Source organism: Electrophorus electricus, chromosome 17 (genome assembly GCF_013358815.1).
Source record: "Electrophorus electricus isolate fEleEle1 chromosome 17, fEleEle1.pri, whole genome shotgun sequence".
Classification (NCBI taxonomy): domain Eukaryota; kingdom Metazoa; phylum Chordata; class Actinopteri; order Gymnotiformes; family Gymnotidae; genus Electrophorus; species Electrophorus electricus.
This window is the reverse complement of record NC_049551.1, coordinates 663,498-686,430: the sequence shown is the minus strand read 5'-3', so window position 1 is coordinate 686,430 and position 22,933 is coordinate 663,498. Positions and strand designations below refer to the sequence as shown.

Below are 22,933 nucleotides of genomic sequence, written 5' to 3'. Positions count from 1 at the left end.
ATGTATTAGCACACTCACCATGATCTGGATCTCGCGACGACACACCTGTAGGTCATGCTCATTGTTAACATACATCCTCTTCAAAGCACAGCGCAGGCCCTGGGACGTCCGGACGAGGAACACGATGGCAAAACCACCTGTTCAGACATCCGAACAGACCGCAACACTTATACAAACAATCCGAATTAGACACTCAATTAAACTGGATCAGACATCGGAATAAACCAGATGAGAAATCTGATATCAAATATCAGTTTGGCTTTAAAGTCTGACAGGCCAGTCAAGGGCAGCAGACCATGTGCGCAGTAAAATGAGCCTTGGACGCTGTTTCAAGATTTACTCCACTATACCAAAAATCATTGTGGCGCTCAGGCGTAAGAGATACAGAACAGGTCAGATTAGTCTCAGAAAAACTGCTACTGGTATGAAATAAAGAGATCTGTAACCCCTGTGAAAGATAGACATGAAAAAATTAAAATATAAAACAATGGCACCAACACCGCCACCTTGTGGACACCCAAAAAACTCAGGTAAGAGGTGCGTGTGTGAGACATCGCTGTGATGAAAGGGGGAGTCTTTGACAAACACTCAGATGCACCATCACTACCTGCTGTAGCCTGCTGTCAGGACATAATCTTTTACTTTAATTCTACACTAAATTTGTGTGATGACCTTGACTGACCTCCTGTTATTCAGGCCCCAAACCCCCTCCACCTGGGTAAGACTCATATAAGAGATCTCTTCAGCGCTTTCTGGAATGACATCTGAAGGTGTCATGGACTCCGATGTTCTCGTGTTGCCTAAACCACACACTGAACACACTGAAAAGCATCTGTGACATCTGAACATTGAAAGCATGAGGACTCTGAGCCACGAAGTTTAAAATGTAACGGCATTGCTGGGTGGGGCCAAACCAAACAGACTAAGCAGTAAAAAAACCCAACAAAACAGTCAAGACAAGCTATGAAAATAACTGCAGATCTAATAAACCAGCATATTGGGGTGTCTATCTCACTGTGTTTCACAGAGCCCCCTACATCTCTACACACACGTACACACACGCACGTTTGAAGCAAAGAAACATTTTAAAGCCTAATAAACAATAACATACCCTCATTTTTGTTTAGCAAAGAAGCAGCCCACAGCAAGTGAACAATACATTCTTAAACATTCTGTGCATTAGCACAGCTAAAGGTTAATCTACGTAAACATGGTGCTGCTATCGGAGTCTCGGAGAGGTGATAAGAAACAGAGCCGCTCAGACTTTAGAATGAAAGGTACTCCAAAACCATTACAGCAGTGAGATTTTTCCTTGTAGACAGGATGAGACACTGAGGCAGGGTCTGTTCCCTCATCCAGGCGTTCTGAGCATGGTTTGGGAGGTTAGTTTGGCACTGAAACATTTGACGCTTGGAAAACAGACAAGAGTGTTTGGCTTTTTCTGCCACAGGAAGCAAATGATACCAAAGAGATACCGGATCTCCGAGACAGGGCAGAGCCACAGAAATTCTCTCTCTCACACACACACACACACACACACACACACACACACACTTGATATTGGTGAACTGTATGTCTAAGACTAACTTCATTCACCACCCCAGGAACAAAATTATTTCATTTTGTAAACAATGCAGGTTGCATTTGCTTAGATTCTTATGCTGTGTTCACTGATGAAAACCAAACTGGGTAAGTGTAGGTCATGCGTGGGCCAGCTCCTAAATCCCCCTACAATCACAGCACCACTGGACGTTTGAACCACACCTCATCACACGTCTTAAACCGACACCAGACACGATGTAACGTACTGGCCGCGGCGTACGCACCTTCTGCGAGGGTTTCTTCCACTGTCACTTGGTGACGTCCGATGGTGAACGCGCGTCCAATGAAATTGGCACCGACGTTGCTTGATGCACTACTTCCTCCTCCGGAACCGGGGCCCGAACCCACCAGTTCCCTGCGCGAGTCGAAGAACTTCTTCATGGTAACAGTGTCACGTCACCGTTCGGGTTTTTCAAGCAAAAGTAAAAACCGTTTCTGCCAATCCCGGTAACGACGCTTGTCAATTTAGATGGATGAGTTGACGCCCCTAAAATGAATTAGCAGCACGAGCCAACTACATCACCTGCGGCCTAGAGGCGCGTGGCAGACCGTGAGTCTGACAATAATTCCAGACACAGCTGACGGTAGATATTAATGGCACAGCACCTCTGATAACTGCCATTCAATGCTTTTATACACCAGATGTCTTTAGTTACAGCTATTCGCCATTGCGAAAGGGAAAAAAACAAGTTGTCAACACTGACACTAGCGGCCCATTTCTGGTCTTCACGAAAATGCAGAACAAACGACCCCTATCGGACCTTAACCATCACCGTGAGCGGTGCAGCCAGGCGCGGTCTGGGTTAGGCAGGACGGCTCATCGGCCGCAGCACACGGTCAGGACCTACGAGCGGCCTACCGGGCTTCCAGCACGCTAGCTAAGATACCTAGAGCCGAAACACTTCAGTCGAGCGGCGAGCATGCGGCAGTGAGCGATGCACGCGAGCACGAGCTACGGTGTCGAGCGTTGCACCGCTAATGTCCAACGAGCTCCGTTAATCCGCAACAGCACGAGAGGACCAGTGTTAAAACGACACCGTGCAAGCCAACACCAGTAGAACCAGACTGCCTCGAACGAAACGCTCTGTATGAGCAGGCGAGGATTCCCGCTACGGTGCGCAAGCTTCAGCCTTCTCGTTTAAACGCTTCATCGTGCGGAAAACGTCACAGCGGCGCGAAGATCAAGTACAGTCGCGTCTCGAGCAGCAGCTAAGCGCCTCAGCCTCTCAGAGACGGTGTTAGCATCACTGCTAGCTAGCGACGGTTAGCATCGCCTCGGTGCGCGCTGCACTCCGGTCGGGACACGCGACACCGCATATGAAAACGTCCGTTTAACGCGCAGCGCGAGTCCGCCAGGCGCGTCTGGGTAGTTTAGTCCCGAATATCCGGACTGACGCTGCTTCAGACGCTGCGCGGCTCCGCCAGCTAACAAGAAACGATCAACACGGGTGTGCAGCCGGAAACGGTGACGTCAGCCAGGTGGGACGAGCTACACGCCATAGCCGCGCTCGAGCCCCGCGCGTGTCCCGCACGGGAACGTGTTACTGAAGAGCAGTGTCGCGAGCTGCAGTTCTTAGGCGACGAGCCCTTAAAAATAAATGAATTTCAACTCGTTTAAAATTCTTGGAATAGTTTTCAAATCAGTGATAAGGCACAGAAATATACATTTTCAGAGAAATATAATCATTTGTGAACGGATAAGGCTGGATGCTACACTTAAGGTCGTTAGTTTCAAGTAGATCGAAAATACGAGCAGGCTCTTCCCATTTCAGAAACTTGTTTTATTATGTTTATTTGGTTGCTTGGCTAAAACTATTTCAGGATGTTCCTTAAAGAGCATTTCTCCATTACAATTTCAAAGGGAGTCCTTACTGGAAAGCTTGCAGGCTAATGAAGGCTGTGTTCAGCGGTCCAGGCTGGTGCCTGCTGTATATTACCATGGAAATGTAGTCTAGGGAGTATTCATCTGTAGAGGGGGAGTCTATAGAGGACCTCAGCAACTTGTCATGGCTGTGGAAGTTGAAACTAGAGGAGGAGTGGCTATTGGTTTCAACAAAGAAAAGAAATCCGACTCAACAACCCCACCCATAGAAAATACGGCCCTGCTAACAATCCGGCTGCCTTCTCTCTGTCCTGCGTGGGTCCTCACGTCCACATCTATCACATCTGTCACGTTTATCAGGTATGCGGCTGTTGCGAGGACCATATTGTTATTTACTCGCTATTCGGAAAACATGTAAGCGACTGCATAGCTTCTGAAGCGAGCAGGCGAGGTTCACACCTTAAAAACTAGAAAGAGTTTTGTTATTGCGATTTGTCGGTGAAAGGTCGTGTTGCGGTTTTATGTGCATTTTCCATCTGAGGCGGCCTGTATGGTCATGTGAACACATCTGGCAACTCTTCCGTTTATTTGGAGTTTCCTTAGTTGTGCGTTAATAAACTTTAGCGGTGCAGGAGGTTTGAGAAATCTACCTGACACGACTGTAACACACTATAAACGATTGTGCGTATGAATATTGTGTGTGAGAGAGAGAAAGAGAAAGAGAGAGTGTGTGTGAGTGAATCCTGAACCTGAAGAGAGAATTGCACCAGCCTCTGCAGATACGCGGTACCAGTTGCTGCAGTCCAACATTACCACTGCTGACAGTGAACAGTGCAAAACACACCACTTTAACGAGGTTTACGAGTTTTGTGGGAGCAGTCTCTGAAAAACACGTCCGCTAGTAGAGACTTTATCTTAACGTCTATAAATTTTAGGATCAGAGGAGGCAAGTGATGAGTTACATCTAGGCTACTTCATGTATTTAAGTTACAAATATGGATTCGTACTTTGTTGAGTATTTTAAATTGTTTTAGCTCTGCAAAGTATTTAGTCAGTGAGGAGAACTGGACTGGTTTTCTGTTCTTCGTGCTGCTTTTTAAAACCAGACTCAGGAAACTTCATATCTGAGGTTGTTTGACTGGGTTCTGAGTTTATTTCTGATTAAAGTTTTATGTTTAGTTGTTTTCTCTGTGGGCTCTTCATTTATTTCACCTTTATTTAACCAGTAAAAGTCTCTTGCCTGTCTCCCCTGTGCTGCGGTTTCCACATTATTTCTACTAGGTGACTTCTAATGGATTCATTACATCTCTTAAGGCCTAACAATACCTCCAGGGTTTAGGACACACACTCGTAATTATAAACACATGTTCAGTCACTCATGACAGCCACTAAAGCCCCTTTGTCTGTGTGTGTAAATTGAGAAGTTTGCTGTAATTACAGGCATGTTGCTTTTGTTTAACCAGAGCAAAAGTCAATTGGAAACTTTATCAAAGGTTTACAGGTGCAGCGTTTGTAACAGAAAATCTCTTTGAGTTATTATTTTTGAAAAATTATAAAGTTTAAACACCTATTAAAGATGATTATGCATAAATAAAGGTGACCTTAGATATCACCGAGTTACTCTACCGAATAAATAAGGGTGACCTTAGACGTCTCCAAGTTACTGTAGTAATGGGTTAATGTACTTGTCTGCTTTGTTTAGTGTGTCTTTTATACCTGATGGATATTTTGTCTTCTAGTTTTTTCATCTCTGTATTTCCCAACGGAGCTTGTATCATGGCTGCAGTAAGTTTTATTTAAAATACATAACACAAAAAATGCATGTTGTGCTCTTTTGTTCCTTTCTAAGGCAGTTTTTTTTACTGTCCACGGTGTCCCTGTGGTTGTAGAGACAAAAAATAATTTGCACACAAATTAATTTACTTGTGTTTATATTACTATGTATTCACATACTTTTTCTGTGACTTAAAATTCAGTTGTGATAATTTCTGCAAACATATTAACTGATGTTTAGATTTATAATGCTCACATCAAGACTTTGTTCTGTGCTGTGACCGTGGGGGCGATTGTTCTGTTTCTGTGCTGTGACTGTGAATGTCACTCTGCAGTACATGGGGACTCGCGGCACTGTGAAGGAGGCAACTGACTTCAACCCTGAGGCAGATGCACAGAAACTCAAAGCCGCCATGAAGGGCATAGGTGAGGAGGAAAACCCAGCACGGAATTTTTTCCACTTGCTCAGGCCATATGCAAATGAGAAAACTAAAGCTGTAGTCTGATCGCAGGACAACAAACATGTTCTCTTAACCTTTTTTGTCCTCTAGACGTTCCCATGATCATAAGGCCATTGAACTCTCAATAAGCATAAAGTGTTTTCAGTATTTAACTTGAAACAGACTGAGTACTGACCGCACTGGAGGTCAGAGGTTAGAGAGCTTGGCTATGGCTCGAGAGATCATGCATTTAATGCCAGTTTGTGCTTTCTCCTTTTGTGCTGTGTAGTTACTGTTATACTGCACAATTACTCCTGTTATACTGTGTAGTTTCTCTTGTGCTGTGTAGTTACTGTTATACTGTGTAGTTACTCATGTTACACTGTGTAGTTTCTCCTCTTATACTGTGTAGTTGGCTAATTGACTCAGGCACTTTGGCCTGAGTTAAACAGCAGCACTCAAGGGTTCCAGTCCCATCGCTGTCTGGGAACACTGAGGATGTCAGTGTAGTGTAATTGCAGTCAGCTGAGTCTGAAGTGATGTGCATTAAGAGAATGCTGCACACGTGGTCCATGCCAGTACTGTGAAAGGCCGGGCTGTTGAGCTGGAGGAGACCCTCACTGCTTCCATGCTGCATTACTGTGTCCTTGGAAAAAAGTGTCTAGTGTGTTCAGGTTTTACCCAGCAGTGTCCAAACTCACAATACAGGGCAGCCAGAGTGGAGCATGTGATGTACCAGGGTCTTAACGGGGTGTTTGTTTCTTAGGCACTGACGAGTCAGCCATCATTGCCATCATTGCTCATCGCAGCATTGCACAGAGGCAGCAGATCAAGATGGTCTATAAGCGGGACTTTGGGAAGGTGAGATGAAGACAGAAAATCTGAAGAGAAGGAACAGAACTGCAAAAAACAGAGGCGCCTAAACTGGAGCCCTGGGGAACTCCCCTGGGAGACTCGCACTGAACTGAACTTGGGCTGTGGAACATGTTGGAGAGCTTGACCAATCACATCCTTAGCCTCGATACTTCCTCGACATGGACATTGCTGGCAGGGTTAACAAAGAGAACAGCACTCTATTAACATTTTATCATTAACAACTGGGCTGTAAAACACATCAGAAACAAACACACACTCTGTTTCATGAGGAAGAAGATAAAGGGAAGTTCTCACACCACGTTCAAGATCGATTTGGTTCGGAAGGCAACAAGATAGATTTTTGAATTTATGGCTCAAAATGTGCATTTGGGAAGGGAGGGGTAAACAGAAGATGTAGTCTATGTTATTCTTTCACTCAGATATTAATCATTAACAGAACAGCAAATACGTGTACAACAATATTGATCTCTTATAGAAAACCTCGCAGTTAAAAAGTAACTTGACAGGTTGACAGGATGTATAAAGGTGTGATGTGTGATTCTAAAGGAGAGTAGTGTCACTAAGGTCTCGATCAGACACTGCTGGTGTTTGTTGAAGCCTCGGGAAAGAAAAGTTTTCCCTTGCTGCTGTTTGCTCAGAAAGAGTGAGTCATGAGTTGGAACTGTCCTGAATAGAACACCAAGTCAGTCTCTCTCTCTCTCTCTACCCCCCCCCCCCCCCCAGATGACTGACAGTACATGAACTAAACAAAATTTTAAAAAATAGCTTGTAATTAACATTTATATTCCTTATCATTCACTTAGCTCACACACAACATTCATTATGTGTACTTATAACGTCTTTGAAGAGAGGCAGTGAATCACGTGTGGGGGTTGTGCGCTTTCTGCCAGGACTTGGATGAAGATCTGAAGTCAGAGCTCAGCGGCCAGTTTGAGAAGGTGGTCACGGGACTGCTGAAGACGGCTCCTGTGTATGACGCATACGAGCTGAGGAACGCCATTAAGGTCAGCCACGGGGCGGAGAAGGAGCTGCTCCCAGAACATCAGGCCGCCCGTTCACACACCACCCGTTCACACACCACCCGTTCAGACCATGCTGCTAGCTTTCTTTACTCATCCCTGCACATGAGCCATCTCAGCCTGTTCCACAACAGCATGCTAACACCAACCCGTGTTTTGTGCTGACGTCAGGGGGCTGGGACAGACGAAGCCTGTCTGCTGGAGATTCTGGCCTCCAGGAGTAACGCTGAGATTAAGGCTCTGACCGCTGCTTACAGTCAAGGTAACCGTCCTTCACAGTCCTGTACAAGCGGGACAGCGTGTCCCTGTTACACATCGCAGTCCTGTAACGGCTTACTGATTCCCTCATTCCTTTATAACACCTCTGCTGTCTGATCACGCTATCTCATCATGCTTCTCTGGGCTCTGACCTCAGCTCAAGCTGGGACCTATTTTTCATAATCACATTAGACTTTGAATATGTAAATTTTAACTGTGGTGACAGACACCATAACCCCGTGAAGGAGAGAAGGTGATGTGATGGCAGGTTAAATGTATACTCTGTCTGTTGGTCTGGTAGTCAGGGCATATGTTTATCTCCTGCAGGTCCTGGGTTCAAGCCCCACCTGGGTTTGCTGCCCTCTGCTATAGCTACATTCACCATTTACCTGGTTTTGCTTTCTTGTTTGATTGCAGAGTACGGGAAGGTCTTGGAGGAGGACATCTGTGGAGACACGTCTGGGATGTTTAAAAGGGTCCTCGTGTCTCTGCTCACGGTAATCACTGAACACGTCTCACACGCTCCTGCTCACTCCCGCACAGCTATGTCTCACACGCCCCTGCTCACTCCCGCACAGCTACATCTCACACACTCCTGCATATCGACAGTCCAGTCTACACAAGCCTTATGTGACTCTGATCCCCTCTGTTTGCATTGCAAATATAGGATCTTGGTCACAGTGATGGAGCTGAATGCATCTGTATGACAATGTACTTGGTATACAGACCTGGCATACAACATGAGTGGGCAGCTCCCACTAGTGTAGTCAGTGATGTAGTTGTGCAAGGGTTGGCCCCAGGCCCCAGGCCCCTGAGCACTGAGTGACTGGGTCACTGGGCTTATATAGGCCTAGCCCAACTGTTGGGCATCAAGCGTGATTAGTAGCGTGCCTGACTCGAGGCCTCCTCCTGGTGGCCGGAAGGGGCCTCGGCCTGGTGCCAACCCTCACAAGTTGTTGTGGAAATTTGGGAGTCAACGGTTTTGTGGAATAAAGAGACATGCACCACTTGCATGTAAAGTGCATTTATTTCTCCAGAAAGACTTGTCTCATCTCATGTCGTCTGAGTTCTCAGAGGAGAGGAGCCCTGAGACTCTTCCTCTATAGTCCCACACACACGCACACCACTGCTGAAGTCACACTTCCTTAATCCTGCTCTCCACACATTCACCACAAATTTTCATTGCTCAGTCATGTAATAACACACATTTCCATTAGTTGCATCCAGTTTCTGCTATGGCATAATATAGGTTTGCTATCTCTGCATGTCTAGACCAGTCATGTGGTTTCTCAACGTCCTGATGATGATGATAACAGACTGTACAGAAGAACAGGAAAATCGTTGATACATGGGCACTTACATGGATACTTGTACCTTTCCATCTCAGTTTCACACCATAAATGTTAAATTCCATCTCAGTAGTCACTGTAGTCACTGAGATCTACTTTTAGATTGAAATTTTTTTCATGTCATCAAATTGCTAGATGGGCGTGGCAGGATTGATGATGTTTTTATTTTTGTTGATGCTTTGACAGGCAGGGAGGGATGAGTGCACCACTGTAGATGAGGCCCTGGCCAAAAAGGATGCTAAGGTGAACTCAGAGACACAGCACCTCCACCCGCCCCTCCCTGTTACCTCTACCCCGCCCCTCCCTGTTACCTCTACCCCGCCCCTCCCTGTCACTTCTACCCCGCCCCTCCCTGTCGCCTCTACCCTGCCCCTCCCTGTCACCTCCACCCCGCCCCTCCCTGTTACCTCCACCCCGCCCCTCCCTGTCGCCTCCACCCCGCCCCTCCCTGTCACCTCTACCCCGCCCCTCCCTGTCGCCTCCACCCCGCCCCTCCCTGTCGCCTCCACCCCGCCCCTCCCTGTCGCCTCCACCCCGCCCCTCCCTGTCGCTTCTACCCCGCCCCTCCCTGTCGCTTCTACCCCGCCCCTCCCTGTCGCCTCTACCCCGCCCCTCCCTGTCGCCTCCACCCCGCCCCTCCCTGTCACCGCCAACCCGCCCCTTCCTGTCACCTCTACCCCGCCCCTCCCTGTCACCTCCACCCCGCCCCTCCCTGTCACCTCCACCCCGCCCCTCCCTGTCACCTCCACCCCGCCCCTTCCTGTCACCTCCACCCCGCCCCTCCCTGTCACCTCCACCCCGCCCCTCCCTGTCACCTCTACCCCGCCCCTCCCTGTCACCTCTACCCCGCCCCTCCCTGTCACCTCCACCCCGCCCCTCCCTGTCACCTCCACCCCGCCCCTCCCTGTCACCTCCACCCCGCCCCTCCCTGTCACTTCTACCCCGCCCCTCCCTGTCGCCTCCACCCCGCCCCTCCCTGTCGCCTCTACCCCGCCCCTCCCTGTCGCCTCCACCCCGCCCCTCCCTGTTACCGCCAACCCGCCCCTTCCTGTCACCTCTACACCCGCCCCTTCCTGTTGGGGCATGTGTTGTAGTTCATCTGGTAGTGATGCTGTACGGTGCTCTCGTGCAGGAGATGTACGATGCGGGAGAAGCACGCTGGGGCACAGACGAGGACAAGTTCCTCACCATCCTGTGTATACGGAACAGGAGCCACCTGCTCAGAGGTATCCATGGCAACACTGGGAGCTGTGTTGTTAAGGTCCAGCTGCATCCCAGCACAGCCACGCCCCCTCACCAGCATTCAGCACTACTGCAGTGAGCTTATACAGACTCAACAGCGCCCCCCTGAGGTGGGAAATCGGAAGTGTCATTTCCTCCTGTAGTTCACTGTTTTTTTTCCTCCCATCGCAGTGTTCCAAGAGTATCTGCGCATCGCAGGCCGGGACATCGAGGACAGCATTAAGAGGGAAATGTCTGGAAACCTGGAGGAAATCTTCCTGGCTATAGGTGGGTGAGGATGTGTGCAGGACAGATGCAAGGCGCTGAACTTCAGCTTTTATTGTCATGTCAGTTATATACAAGTACACAGCAAAGGAAACAATGTTCCTCCAGGACCATAGTGCAACACAAACCAAGTGCAACAGACAACACACTGCATGAGTGCAACAATACAATACAGTGTCATACAATAAATAAATACAGGACAGGACCAATACACAAAGAACAGACAGTGCATTTGTCTTGGAAAGTGAAAAGTGTATTATGGAAATATTAACGGTGTAACTGTGCCACTTTAGCAGGGACGAGGTGCGTGCAGAGAGGTGTTAATATGCCTGAGGAAATGAACAGAAATAACATGGGAGGCTAACGTAGAGGCTAAAACAGAGAGCACTACGGCAATCCAAAACGAGAAACAAGTAGAAATGTAATTTAACAACAGAAAAATGGCACATGCTGAGTAAAGAAAATAACAACAGGGCTAAGTACACAGGCTTAAATGTACAAACTAACAACCAATGAGAGACAGAGAACTTCATGAGGGGGTGGAACAAAACAAGAAGAAAACAAAACAGAAGGGAGAGAGTGAACGTGATATTAACTTAGTAAACAAAGTTGGTTATAATGAAACCATATTAGCACGTGGTGTGTGGGTGTGGGTGTGTGGGTGTGTTGGGGGAGGCACAGTATTAACCATCCACCTCGTCTCTTTGCCTTGCAGTGAGATGTGTCAAAAGCAAGCCAGCGTTTTTCGCAGAGAGACTCCACAAGTCTATGAAGGTAATTTTACTCCAGCCTGGTCTGAATGTAAAGGCTGATCCTACGACCGTCTTTAGTACATCAAAGAACCGGAGGTTATTTGGGATTTCAGATTTTGAAGATGTTACTAAAGTCCGTCGGTTTTATGAACTTCATGTGATTTGCACTGAGTCGAAACTTCTGCAGAACATATTATAGAAAACCACAATGTCAGCTGACCGTGCTAAACACAAATCCCCATTTTACACAAGTCACACAGGATATTAACGTCTAGGTCATTAATGTCCCTGTTTATAGACTTCACATCTGATATTAACCTATCTAGCTAAATACGTTAGCTCAGTTAGGCAGCATGTATCCAGTTATTATGGAACAGCCCGCGGCTGGAGTGTGTTTGTTTGAAAAAGCTCTAAATTGCTGTTGTGTCCATTTCTGGGGTTCCGTATGACTGCTCGTGTTTACTGTGCTGATTCAGTAACACTAATGAGTTGTTAGTGTTCTTCTTGGTTGGTGTATACCACCAGTAGGAGTGTGTTTAAATAACTAATGACTGTGCTGTGGTGCAGGGTCTGGGTACCACAGACAGCATTCTGATCAGAGTTATGGTGTCTCGCTGTGAGATCGACATGTTGGACATCAAGACTGAGTTCCTGAAGATGTACGGCAAAACCCTACACTCCTTTATAAAGGTGAGACCTACAGAGCGCTACACTCCTTTATAAAGGTGAGATGTGCCTTTACATGGGGTGTTGATGTTCTTCCCTTAAGCTGCTCATCACACACACACACACACACACACACACACACACACACACACACACCTAGAAATAAAAAAAAATAGTCTGTATCCCCTGTTCTAATTGTATTTGTGTCCTGGTACCAGTTGGTCGTAATGCAGCCCTGTGGAGGTTTTCTGTCCTTAACTGTGTATGACTATGTATGTGACAAATAAACCAAACTTGAACTAACTCTCTTGACTGGTGGGGCACTGTGACAGAGTTCCGTAAACGTCTCTGTGATACCAGCGCTGACAGCTGCTCTACCTCGGCCTGATTCAGCATTTTCTGCAGTAACTGCTCTTTCTTTCAAATTTCTAGGGCGACACATCAGGTCATTACGGCAAGATCCTGCTGGAACTGTGTGGACCTGAGAAGTAGCTTCTCTGTAGATCTGCCTTATTTGTGATAGTCACAGACATGGCACTCACATTTCTGGCTCTCATTAGCATGTAGCTAACACTTATTTGTAACGTCCAGCTCTCTCTCCACTCCCTGTACTCTGGACACATTTTATATGACTTCTACACTTGGCAGTGCCAATTAAAGAATACCAGCACTTCAAACAATGACTCGTTTTATCTTCTGGATCAAATAAACACCATCTTGTTTGTTTATAAACATCCGTTTTTGAGGCCTGAAGTTAAACCAAACTGCATTGTATTGATGTGTGTAAACTCCCTACTATCAATAATAATTAAACAACAACAACTCCTCCAGGAGACAAACTGAAGTCTGTCTGTGTAATTACTGAGGACACAAACTGGTCAACGTGACTTGTCTTTTTATTGAATTATGCTAATTGGCTGCTGGGCTGTCAAGCACTCTGCCAGTCATGTAGCAGACGGTGTTCTGTGGGATGGCACGTCAGATGTAACTAGTCTGGTTTTAGGGGAGAAGACAGGAAACTCAGATGAGGCCCTGAGCTGTGATGACTACAGTCTTCCACCACTGGGTGGCGTCTTTATTCTTTGGTTTCCTAGTAGCCAGGTCTGCTTTAAATATGCCATTCATAATTTAAGTGTCAGGGAATGAAAGCCTTTGTTGGACTACCAACACAGAAGTTGTTTTTAACTATGATTATGGACTTTGATAACAGTGAAATCTTGTGCCATCAGAAAATCCATTGTTATCAGTATCATGTTAACCAGAATCAAAGCAAAGGCACTGTTTGGACAGAATGCTGACCTCTAACAATGGAAACCAGGTGACCTTTAACGCAGAACGTAAACGACCAGTATGCCACCTTCCTCAGGCTCTGCCCTGGATACACTGTGGGCCTTGTCATAATGTCAGAGGTTACTACTCTGAGATGATTCACGTGATATTCCTTGTGAGGAACAGGTACAACACAACAGACCAGCTCAGCACTCCAGTATGAAGAAGTTAACATGGCAGATCAGCTCAGCGCTCAAGGCTGAAGACCCCGAAGTCCTACTGCACTCATGACAGTTCTGTCCAATAGTTCTGCTTGGCCTCTGCTCATTCTAGTAGTAACAATAATAAACATCATACATTCTCCTGCCGTGGATGACTGACATATCTACTAACACTTCCTACTGCATGAGAACTTTAGAGAAGTCACCCACCCTGCAAAATGTAATGCTGGTTTTGTTTAAGGCATTACTGTGCACAAGTACTGACGTGCACATCCTTTCATGTGAATAACTTAAATAATATAAGTATTGATGCATAATCATTTCAGTTCATGCATAATAATTAATTGTGTGGCCCTGCAGTGCCCAGCATCTGTGGGAAAGTACAGCCCTGTCTTCATGCCACACACAGGGCTGAGAGTCTGTGTCACTCACAAACCACAGGATGTAGAGATGTGTGTGGTAAGAACATCTTGTACATACCAGACGCTCCTTCATGCACCACGCACAACCGCCTCAGATCTCAGCAGTGCTGTCTCTGAGTAAGGGATAACAGTGGACGATAAGGGCTGAGAAGTTACCAACAGTCCTAACCAGACCCCTCTGAACATGACGATGGTGTGACAACAGCATGGTAAGTGAAAAAGTGAATTAACAGCAGGGGTATTTACAGAGTGACACAAATGAAGCAGGACATTTTTCATGCTGGTAAAATGTGTGCAAATACAAAATAAACTGTGTTGAGAACCAGTAATGTTCAGACTTTAGAGGTGAAACAGAACAGAGTTTCAGTGTTTTATTCACACTAAACGTCCAGAGCGGAAGCAACCAAATACAAAACAACTAACCTCTATAAACACATAACAAAGAACCTTCACTATAAACACATAACAACGAACCTTCGCTTTAAACACATAACAACGAACCTTTGCCATAGAAACATAACAACGAACCTTTGCTATAAACACATAACAACGAACCTTCTCTTCTTTAAACGCATTGTTTGAAGTCAATCTGACGGCAAACGTATCTTACAGAATAAACAAACAGAAAAATAAGTTATATTTTATGTTTTTGTGAAAAGAAAAAGGTTTTCATTATATTGCCACTGGCTGCTTTTCTGACCACCAAAGGCACCCCCCAGTTAAGATAAAGCTGTATGTCGTTAATGTGCAACGTTTGTGTGTGTGTGTGTGTGTGTGTAAGAGTGATCACATGAGTGTCCTACAGAGTATGAGTTCTAACAGCTCCTACCAGGCCTCCAACCACAGTGGACCATCTTCTTCACTGGAGTCCCTCCTCATCCTGCCGTTAGCACTCATCATCTTCCTCACTGTGAGCGGGAACCTGCTGGTGATCCTGTCTGTGTCGCTCACGCCCCAGCTCCACACCACTACCGGCGTGTTCATCACGTCCCTGGCCTGCGCTGACCTCATCGTGGGCTGTGTGGTCCAGCCCCTTGCCCTCCTGTTGCTGCTGCAGAGCGAGTGGACTCTGGGCAGGACGGCCTGCGACCTGTGGATGTCTGTGGACGTGCTGTGCGTGACCGCCAGCATCCACACGATGTGCGCCATCGCCGTGGACCGCTACGTGGCCATCACCAGGCCCCTGCGGCGCCGCGCTCTGCTGGGGAAGCAGCGAGCACGGCTGGTGGTGGGCGCCGTGTGGGTCTGCAGCGCCCTGGTGTCTTTCGTGCCAATCATGGGTCAGTACACAGTGCGTACAGGCTCCAAAGAGGCCGAGGAGTGTTCTGGAAACTCCACCTGCTGCGACTTCATCATCACGCCATCGTACGCTATCTTCTCCTCCGTAGTCTCCTTCTACATGCCGCTGCTGTTGATGCTGCTGCTGTACAGTCGTGTGTTCGTCATCGCCAGGCGGCAGGTGAGGCTCATCAACAAAGACAACCTGCGCTTCCTGAGGGATCAGACCCAGCAGCGCCATGCGCCGCCCGCCCCCCCAGAGCCGTGCCAGAGCCCCGGCCGCGGACACACCTGGCCCGTGGTGCAGCAGCACACGGCCCTGAAGACTCTGGGCCTGATCATCGGCATCTTCACCGCCTGCTGGCTTCCGTTCTTCGTGGCCAACGTTGTCAGGGCGATGGTACCCAGTGTGCCAGGGAAGAACGTCTTCATGTTGCTCAACTGGCTGGGCTACATCAACTCCGGCCTAAACCCCGTCATCTACTGCCACAGCTCGGACTACCGCACTGCCTTCCGGAACATTCTGCGGCGTGTTCGGCACAAAGGCCTGGCCGTGTGGAAGCAGGCACCGCTCTGGTGCGTTTGCTGGCGCCGGACTGGCCCGCTGGGCCATGCAGGGTTGGAGGTCGCTGAGCAAGCATGAAAAACAGTAAAAAGTTTTTAAGTTGCAAAATTATAAATGAAACAAAGCAAATAAGTGGTCTCAGACCACTCAGGAAATTATAAACTCTTTATTTGAACAATAACTGTGTATTTGCATATCCAAAGGCGATACAACACATATAACATTACAATTTTTCCAAAGTGTGTAGGGATATAATGACATCTCCCAAATGTCTTTTGAAATTTGGCTTGCAAATAATGTTTCATTCAAACACATCAGGACAAGTAGAATCTGTCTATACAACTGGAGCTATGTGTGAGCGACCACGAAAAAAATGAAGTGTGACAGAGTTTACCACGAGTCTACGTCATCCTTCAAGAAAATAAATAGACCTGCCATGCACTGATAAACAGCCCTAATGTGTATATGTTTAATATTTAAAGTACATGTGTTGAATGTTTAATGTGTCTATGTTTCATGTGTGTATATATATGTGCACACGCACACACACACACACACACTTTTCAGGACATGTGGTCATTTTCAGAGACAGTAGTTTCATGCGAAGTTTCTCTTTCTTTAGCGTCAGGGCTGTTCTCTTTTTGGTGACCAACTGTTTGACTAATGCTTCAGATGACATTAAATAAGTCTCATATTAAAGTCCCTCACTGCGATCGTTTCATTTGAATGCATTTTACACTCTTTGGAACCAGAGTTGCTGTTTACGGCTCACGTGCCAAAGCGTGTGTTATTCACCTTAATAACCATTCACCTTAATAGGACTCACTATAACGTTCCAAGCACAGAGTTGTATGCAGTACGGTGAACGCAGTTGAAGAGAGAACACGGGTAGTCCACACACGTAGTCCAAAGAACAAGCAAAGGTCAAAATACAGAAAACAGTCAAAGAGATCAACCAAACAGACAGGGAACAGTCAGAGGTCAATCCAGCGACACAGGCGAAGCTCCAACAGACCAGAAGAAAAACACACACACGATAACAAACGGCTGAGAAATGCAACACGAGTTGATGAGACTTCGCCAAGACTCAATACAAACACGAGGACTAACAAGTACGAAGATACAGGTGAGCGCAATAACATACAGGTGAAGACAATAACATGCAGGTGAAGACAATAACATACAGGTGAAGAAAATAACATACAGGTACGTGCAATAACATACAGGTGAGTGCAATAACATACAGGTACGTGAAATAACACAGGTGAGTGCAATAACATACAGGTGAGTGCAATAACATACAGGTACGTGAAATAACATACAGGTGAGTGCAATAACATACAGGTGAGTGCAATAACATACAGGTGAGCGCAATAACATACAGGTGAGTGCAATAACAGGTAAGGACACTAAATAGGGGGCAGAAGCAAAAATAACCAAAAGTCTTTTTTTTCAGTCATTTTTATTGTGATGTTTCCATTATTGTGTCCAGTTATTGTACATGTGTAACCTACATGAAGTTTTCTATGTCATCCAAGTCTGGGAAAGCCACACAGCTTCTTCTCACAGGGGTACTGTGCGCTGAGCATGTGCGTGGGCGGCTTGTTTGTGTTGAGTCTCATGCAAGCTGCTCCAGGAAGGGACTGACTCTTCCTTTCCTGAGGTATAAAGATGTCTGAAGACCAATTAGCTGTTTCATCTCTCGATTTCTTCAGTCCTTTAGAGTGAGAATGAGTATAGTGTGTGTGTGTCTACGGTGTTAAGTAAAGATGGAGTGACTCTCTACTTTTAGTCTTTTTAACAGATATTTTCTTACTTTTACTGATACAAATTCTTTAAAGGAAGAAAAAAAATACTTTTTCTCTTCTAAGTAATAATTTAAATGATTACTTCTACTTGAGTACTTGTTATTTTAAAGTAATGGCGCCTTTGCTTGAGTACAGTTTTTGGCTTCTCTACCCACCTCTGCACTCGGATTCCTCTCCGACTCCACTTGTCCTGAAGCTGCGTAGCGGTTCAGCCTCATCCGCGCTACAGGGTGACGCTATAACCTAACACATGCATACACATTCAATGTACTGAATTTCTTGATTTGTATAGAATGTTATCATAAGGAAAGGTAGTTTTGAAGAGTAGGGTACTATAATATAAAGGGTTCATGTCTAGTTGTTACATCTCAGTTAAACTAAATCGGACCTTTACGGGACTGTTTTTATCTACCAGACACAGGCTTGGTCACCTCTACCTGCTCTTCCTGCTTCTGATCACATGTGCAGTTCCTTCCTCTGTTTCTATTCCTAAACTTACTGTATAAATGTGTCTACCTTTACCTCAACTGTTTTACGTTCTAACTTCAAAGTCTCCTGATGTCTTAGCTGGACAGGACTGAGTGAACATATTCTTAAAGCGACATGTAAGCCAGGAATCAGACCCTATCAGATACATTCTCCATGTCTTTTCTTTAATGTTTTAAAACGGAACGTGTCAGCCCCGCGCTGTCTGTCTTTAGTCTGGTCTAATTATCACTCTGATCTTAAGTAGCAGGCGCATGGGGAGGTATTCTACAGTTTATGAATGAAAAGAGAAAATGAAGCCCCAGACATCATGTTTTATGGAGCAAGCACTCTGTCAGACTGCTACCCTGCACAAAAGAGGGTCAATGGCAAGTTACTGAATAGACACGGACACATTTTTTATGCAGCATATATAAAAATGATCCACTCTGATGTGAATAGGGACTTATTTTAATTAAACTGGTTTTGTTCATGTTACTGAAGAGCAGAACATGAGTTGTGAAAACCAGGGTTATCGCTGACACCTGCAACCCCTCAAAGAAAGATTACAACACTGAACTTTTCTGGTAGTGTGCATGCTCACAGTACCCTACACTACCCTACAGTACCCTACACTACAGTACCCTACACTACCCTACACTACTCTACAGTACCCTACACAACTCTACACTACCCTACAGTACCCTACACTACCCTACACTGCTCTACACAACTCTACACTACCCTACACTACCCTACACAACTCTACACTACCCTACACAACTCTACACTACCCTACACAACTCTACTCTACAGTACCCTACACTACCCTACACAACTCTACACTACCCTACACAACTCTACACTACAGTACCCTACACTACCCTACACTACTCTACAGTACCCTACACTACCCTACACAACTCTACACTACCCTACACAACTCTACACTACAGTACCCTACACTACCCTACACTGCTCTACAGTACCCTACACAACTCTACACTACCCTACAGTACCCTACACTACCCTACACTGCTCTACACAACTCTACACTACCCTACAGTACCCTACACTACCCTACACTGCTCTACACAACTCTACACTACCCTACACTGCTCTACAGTACCCTACACTACCCTACACAACTCTACACTACCCTACACAACTCTACACTACAGTACCCTACACTACCCTACACTGCTCTACAGTACCCTACAGTACCTAGCTCACTCTCACTCTCACTCTCAGTGGAACAATGATCAGTCAGCATTGTCGAACGCTCTGCTCAGTTGTGGAATGCACTGATCAGTTGTGGAACACTCTGAAATGTTGTGGAACACTGATCAGTTGTGGAACACTGATCGGTTGTGGAACACTGATCAGTTGTAGAACACTCTGAGATGTTGTGGAACACTCTGATCATTTGTGGAACACTGAGATGTTGTGCAGCACTCTGATAAGTTGTGCAGCACTCTGAGATGTTGTGGAACACTGATCGGTTGTGGAACACTGAGATGTTGTGGAACACTCTGATCAGATGTGGAACACTGAGATGTTGTAGAACCCTGAGATGTTGTGGAACACCCTGAGATGTTGTAGAACACTCTGATCGGTTGTAGAACACTCTGATCATTTCCTCCAGTGAAAATAAAGGAAGGAAAATGTATGACTTTAAAATTGACCATTTAACTGTTTTCATCAGGTGTCCTCAAAGTGTGTTCAAATTTAATGAATCCTTCAATCTAATTTGTTTTCTCTCTCTCTCTGCAGTGGACTCTCATCTCAAGATCACAGAAGATGAATCATATCTCCAGGGATTCTTGCAGGGTTCATGGCATCCCAGAGATGGTGCGATGCAGATGGAGAGAGAAATCTCCTTGCCATTCAGAAGAAGTGCTGAGTCTCAGTGACTCTCTGGGCCACGCTGGAATAGGATAGGGGCTGCCGGCTCTGATTGCTGAGAGGCTCATGAGGTCTCACAGAACTCTTGTCAACATGGTGTCTGCTTCTCATCACGTCTCATTTGTGTTCTGCTCACAAAAGCTCCACATGCTACCAAAAATAAGTTTCCAGTGCTCAAAAACCACAAAAAAAAATCAATGAAAGAAGAGGAAGTGTACAAACTGTTCAAATCAACCATAACGGCATTCTGTAAAGGACCGAATCCGTTCAAATCACCCCTGATAGTGTTAGAACTGAGTCATCTCTGGAAGCCAAAAGGCTGCACTGTATTAGTTGTGTGGATGTGTTCACTGCAATTGTGCATCTTACGAGCGGTAAGTAAACGAACGGTGAGACAGACGAGGGTCTCTGACCACATGGAGAACGTGAGCGCATTTCTGCAGGAGTGGGTCCTGCGTTTACCACAGACTGTGGGGTTTTCATTTGTGAAGTTGAGCTTTTTTCGCACACAGGAACGATTAATGGCTACGCGTGGAGCCACGCACAGCTCCTCCGAATCATTACGAAACACGTTTCTCATTCGCTCACAGCATTAGGTGATGGGAGTGAGCTGCAGTTTTAAAGAGACCAAAATGTGCTGCAAGACGAACATGACACATCAGAAACGAAGACGTCCATATCCAAGGACCAATCACTCAAAAAGTAAAAAAAAAAAAAAAAAAAGTTTTTAAAAAGGCCGTCAATTGTCAAGAAGTACAGAGTGTATCTTAGAGTGAAGGGAGTCTTCTGATGATTGGGACAGACTAATACTGATCAATAGGTTGACTGATTTTGAAACTAGAATTATATTTCTAACAGAATCAGCTCGTATTATGTAGGGTACTAATACTGTGTATTCCGTCCTACTGGGAGAGCACAAAGCACAGGTTATGGAGCGCAGCAGTGGCAGGCCAGTGAAGACCCCTGCTGGCCACGTGTATGAAGTGCCGGTGGTATGGAACAGTTCAGCCAATCCGAACTACCGGTTTGTAGACGTGGAGCTGCTGCAGGCGTTCAAGCCACTGATCGTGACTTGTTACGTCGTGGTGGTGCTCATGGGAGTCCTTGGCAACTAGCTTCTCATCTACGTCATCTGCTGCTCATGCAAGATGCACAGCGTCACCAGCTTCATTAGGAACCTGGCTTTTTCCGACCTGCTGATATGTGTGACGTGCGTGCCTTTCACGCTGGCGTATGCCTTCACCCCACACAGCTGGGCCTTCCGGCACTTCAAATGCTAGCTGGTGTTCCTCACGCAGCCTGTCACTGTCTCCGTGTCTGTGTTCACCCCCACAGCCATAGCTGTGGACAGGTGAGTCTTTGCACCTGACAGCGTCTGAGGTAACACTGAGCACAGAGCTGAGCTATTAAAGTCACATCCCTTGAGACTAAAAGATCCTTTAAGATTCCTGCTTGCTTTGAAAGGGATTGAGGGCAACTTTTAGGACATGAGGATCCTAAATCCTCGGACACACGAGTGTTTAGATCCTGTTTCTTCAACCCCTGCCATCATCTCTGTAGGTACCATGCTACCGTGCACCCTCTGAAGAAGAGGCTGTCCGCCGGGGCCTGTGTCACCGCCCTGTTGGGGATCTGGGTGGTGTCATGCGTGCTGGCGTCCCCTGCCGCGGCCCACACCTACCAGAAGAAGGCCTGACCATCTGCGAGGAGTACTGGCTGGGTGAGGAAAGGTGGCATCTGGCCTACGCCTACAGCACACTGCTCCTGACCTACGTCCTGCCTCTGAGCGCCGTGTGTGGCTCCTACTTCTGCCTCTCCGTCAGGCTGCGCAGCTGTGTGGCTCCAGGCCAGGCCGAAGCGCAGAGGTCCCGCCGCCGCAGGACACCGAGTCTGGTGGTGGCGGTGTTCACCGGCTGCTGGCTGCCCATCCACATCTTCAACGTGCTGCGTGACGTGGACATCCGTGTCATCAGCAAGCGTCACTTCCTGCTGGTACAGCTCCTGTGTCACCTGTGCGCCATGAGCTCAGCCTGCTGTAATCCCTTCCTTTACGCCTGGCTGCACCAACGCTTCCGCACCGAGCTGCGCAAGACGCTCGCCTGCCCACGCCCCATACGCATCCCGGCCAATCGCGCCATGGCGGCCAGCATGGTGCTGTGACCACACCCACAACGCCAGGGCCGGCGGTTAGTGCTGAACACGGGGACCAGAGTTTTAAAGTGCATGAGGAGAGGGAAATTTAGAACAAGACCAGATTCTTTAGTCCTCACTTCATAGACTTAAAAAAAACCCAAAACAAAACACTTCTATTGTAATACTTAATACTAAATAATACAAAAAAAAATGCAAACAGACATTTGGACAAAATTCCCAGCCTTCCTTAAATTGTCCAAAGCAAAAGAAGCATTGTCAGTGAAACTGCAATGTAGGAGTTGTGTGTTGTGATCTTTCCTCTGTTGTTTATAATCCACTTATTAATGAAGGACTTTATGTGCCAACTGTGTACAGGATTAGAGAATAAAGAAAAGCAGAAAGTGATGTGATTAAGTGCCAGAGTGTCACTGGCCTGCACCAGAGCTCAGACCAACCAATCACGCTGAACCAATCACAAGTGAGAAAGGACTGACTGATGTAAATCGATGCAGGATGTAAAGCTCCATTACAGCTCAGGTACAAGCAGGCATTGCCCTGGCAACCGAGTCAAGACTCCTGTTCTATACTGAAGAGTCCTAAAACCACCACCTCCCAGACACACCCGTCAGCCAGCGGGTAACAGAATAAACCAGACCAGTAGCTCCCTGCTCCCGCAGTTCTGCCGGGTTCCCAGTGGACCATCCAGCTTCCTACTTCAGGGATAACCAGGAGCCATGTGCACTACAGAGAAGAGCCAGTGCCCACTGGTGTAGGAAACTCGATGGAAGACAAACACATGTCCAC

General features: G+C 46.7%; 4 protein-coding genes across 8 annotated transcripts in view; 3 read left to right on the top strand and 1 right to left on the bottom strand.

Moving 5' to 3' along the window:
* aak1b (AP2 associated kinase 1b) overlaps positions 1-3,092 on the bottom strand; it is a 37,478-nt gene extending 34,386 nt beyond the window's left edge. For 3 of the 4 annotated variants that reach the window (XR_004777071.1, XM_027018241.2, XM_027018242.2), the window contains exons 1-2: positions 1,827-2,009; positions 19-137 (exon numbers count right to left, since the gene is read on the bottom strand). Coding sequence is in view for 3 of the 4 variants with exons in the window: in XM_027018241.2 (XP_026874042.2) it covers positions 19-137; positions 1,827-1,983 (276 nt within the window). In the remaining variant the exon portion in view is untranslated. Of the gene's footprint in view, positions 1-18; positions 138-1,826 lie in introns of all 4 variants that reach the window. The other variant, XM_027018245.2, reaches the window with a different exon arrangement.
* A 417-nt stretch (positions 3,093-3,509) lies between these two features.
* anxa4 (annexin A4) lies at positions 3,510-12,907 on the top strand. Of its 2 annotated transcripts, none has more exons than XM_027018248.2 (13): positions 3,510-3,784; positions 5,164-5,209; positions 5,533-5,623; positions 6,404-6,498; positions 7,404-7,517; positions 7,704-7,794; positions 8,208-8,287; positions 9,326-9,382; positions 10,272-10,365; positions 10,553-10,648; positions 11,361-11,419; positions 11,965-12,087; positions 12,496-12,907. In XM_027018248.2, the coding sequence occupies exons 1-13, from the start codon at positions 3,609-3,611 to the stop codon at positions 12,553-12,555; spliced, it is 1,182 nt and encodes a 393-aa protein (XP_026874049.2). In that variant the 5' UTR covers positions 3,510-3,608; the 3' UTR covers positions 12,556-12,907. The 2 variants fall into 2 exon arrangements, with proteins under 2 accessions (XP_026874049.2, XP_026874050.2); XM_027018249.2 differs by having other exon boundaries at positions 11,965-12,122.
* Positions 12,908-14,045: 1,138 nt separating this feature from the next.
* adrb3b (adrenoceptor beta 3b) lies at positions 14,046-16,512 on the top strand. The gene is made up of 2 exons (XM_027018250.2): positions 14,046-14,184; positions 14,757-16,512. Exons 1-2 carry the CDS (start codon positions 14,182-14,184, stop codon positions 15,894-15,896), a joined length of 1,143 nt encoding a protein of 380 aa, XP_026874051.2. The 5' UTR covers positions 14,046-14,181; the 3' UTR covers positions 15,897-16,512.
* A 4,413-nt stretch (positions 16,513-20,925) lies between these two features.
* On the top strand, positions 20,926-22,156 carry prlhr2b (prolactin releasing hormone receptor 2b). The gene is given in 3 exon segments (XM_035535739.1): positions 20,926-21,347; positions 21,557-21,675; positions 21,678-22,156. Coding segments are annotated over 3 exon segments (1,020 nt in total).
* The last annotated feature ends 777 nt before the right edge of the window (positions 22,157-22,933 follow it).

Bases quoted from the DNA above. Each gene is read 5' to 3' on its own strand.
- anxa4 (XM_027018248.2), top strand. From the start codon at position 3,609: ATGGCTGTGGAAGTTGAAACTAGAGGAGGAGTGGCTATTGGTTTCAAC. The intron at 3,785-5,163 runs GTATGCGGCTGT...TTTGTCTTCTAG, and splicing joins ACATCTGTCACGTTTATCAG to TTTTTTCATCTCTGTATTTC. The intron at 7,518-7,703 runs GTCAGCCACGGG...TGCTGACGTCAG, and splicing joins AGCTGAGGAACGCCATTAAG to GGGGCTGGGACAGACGAAGC.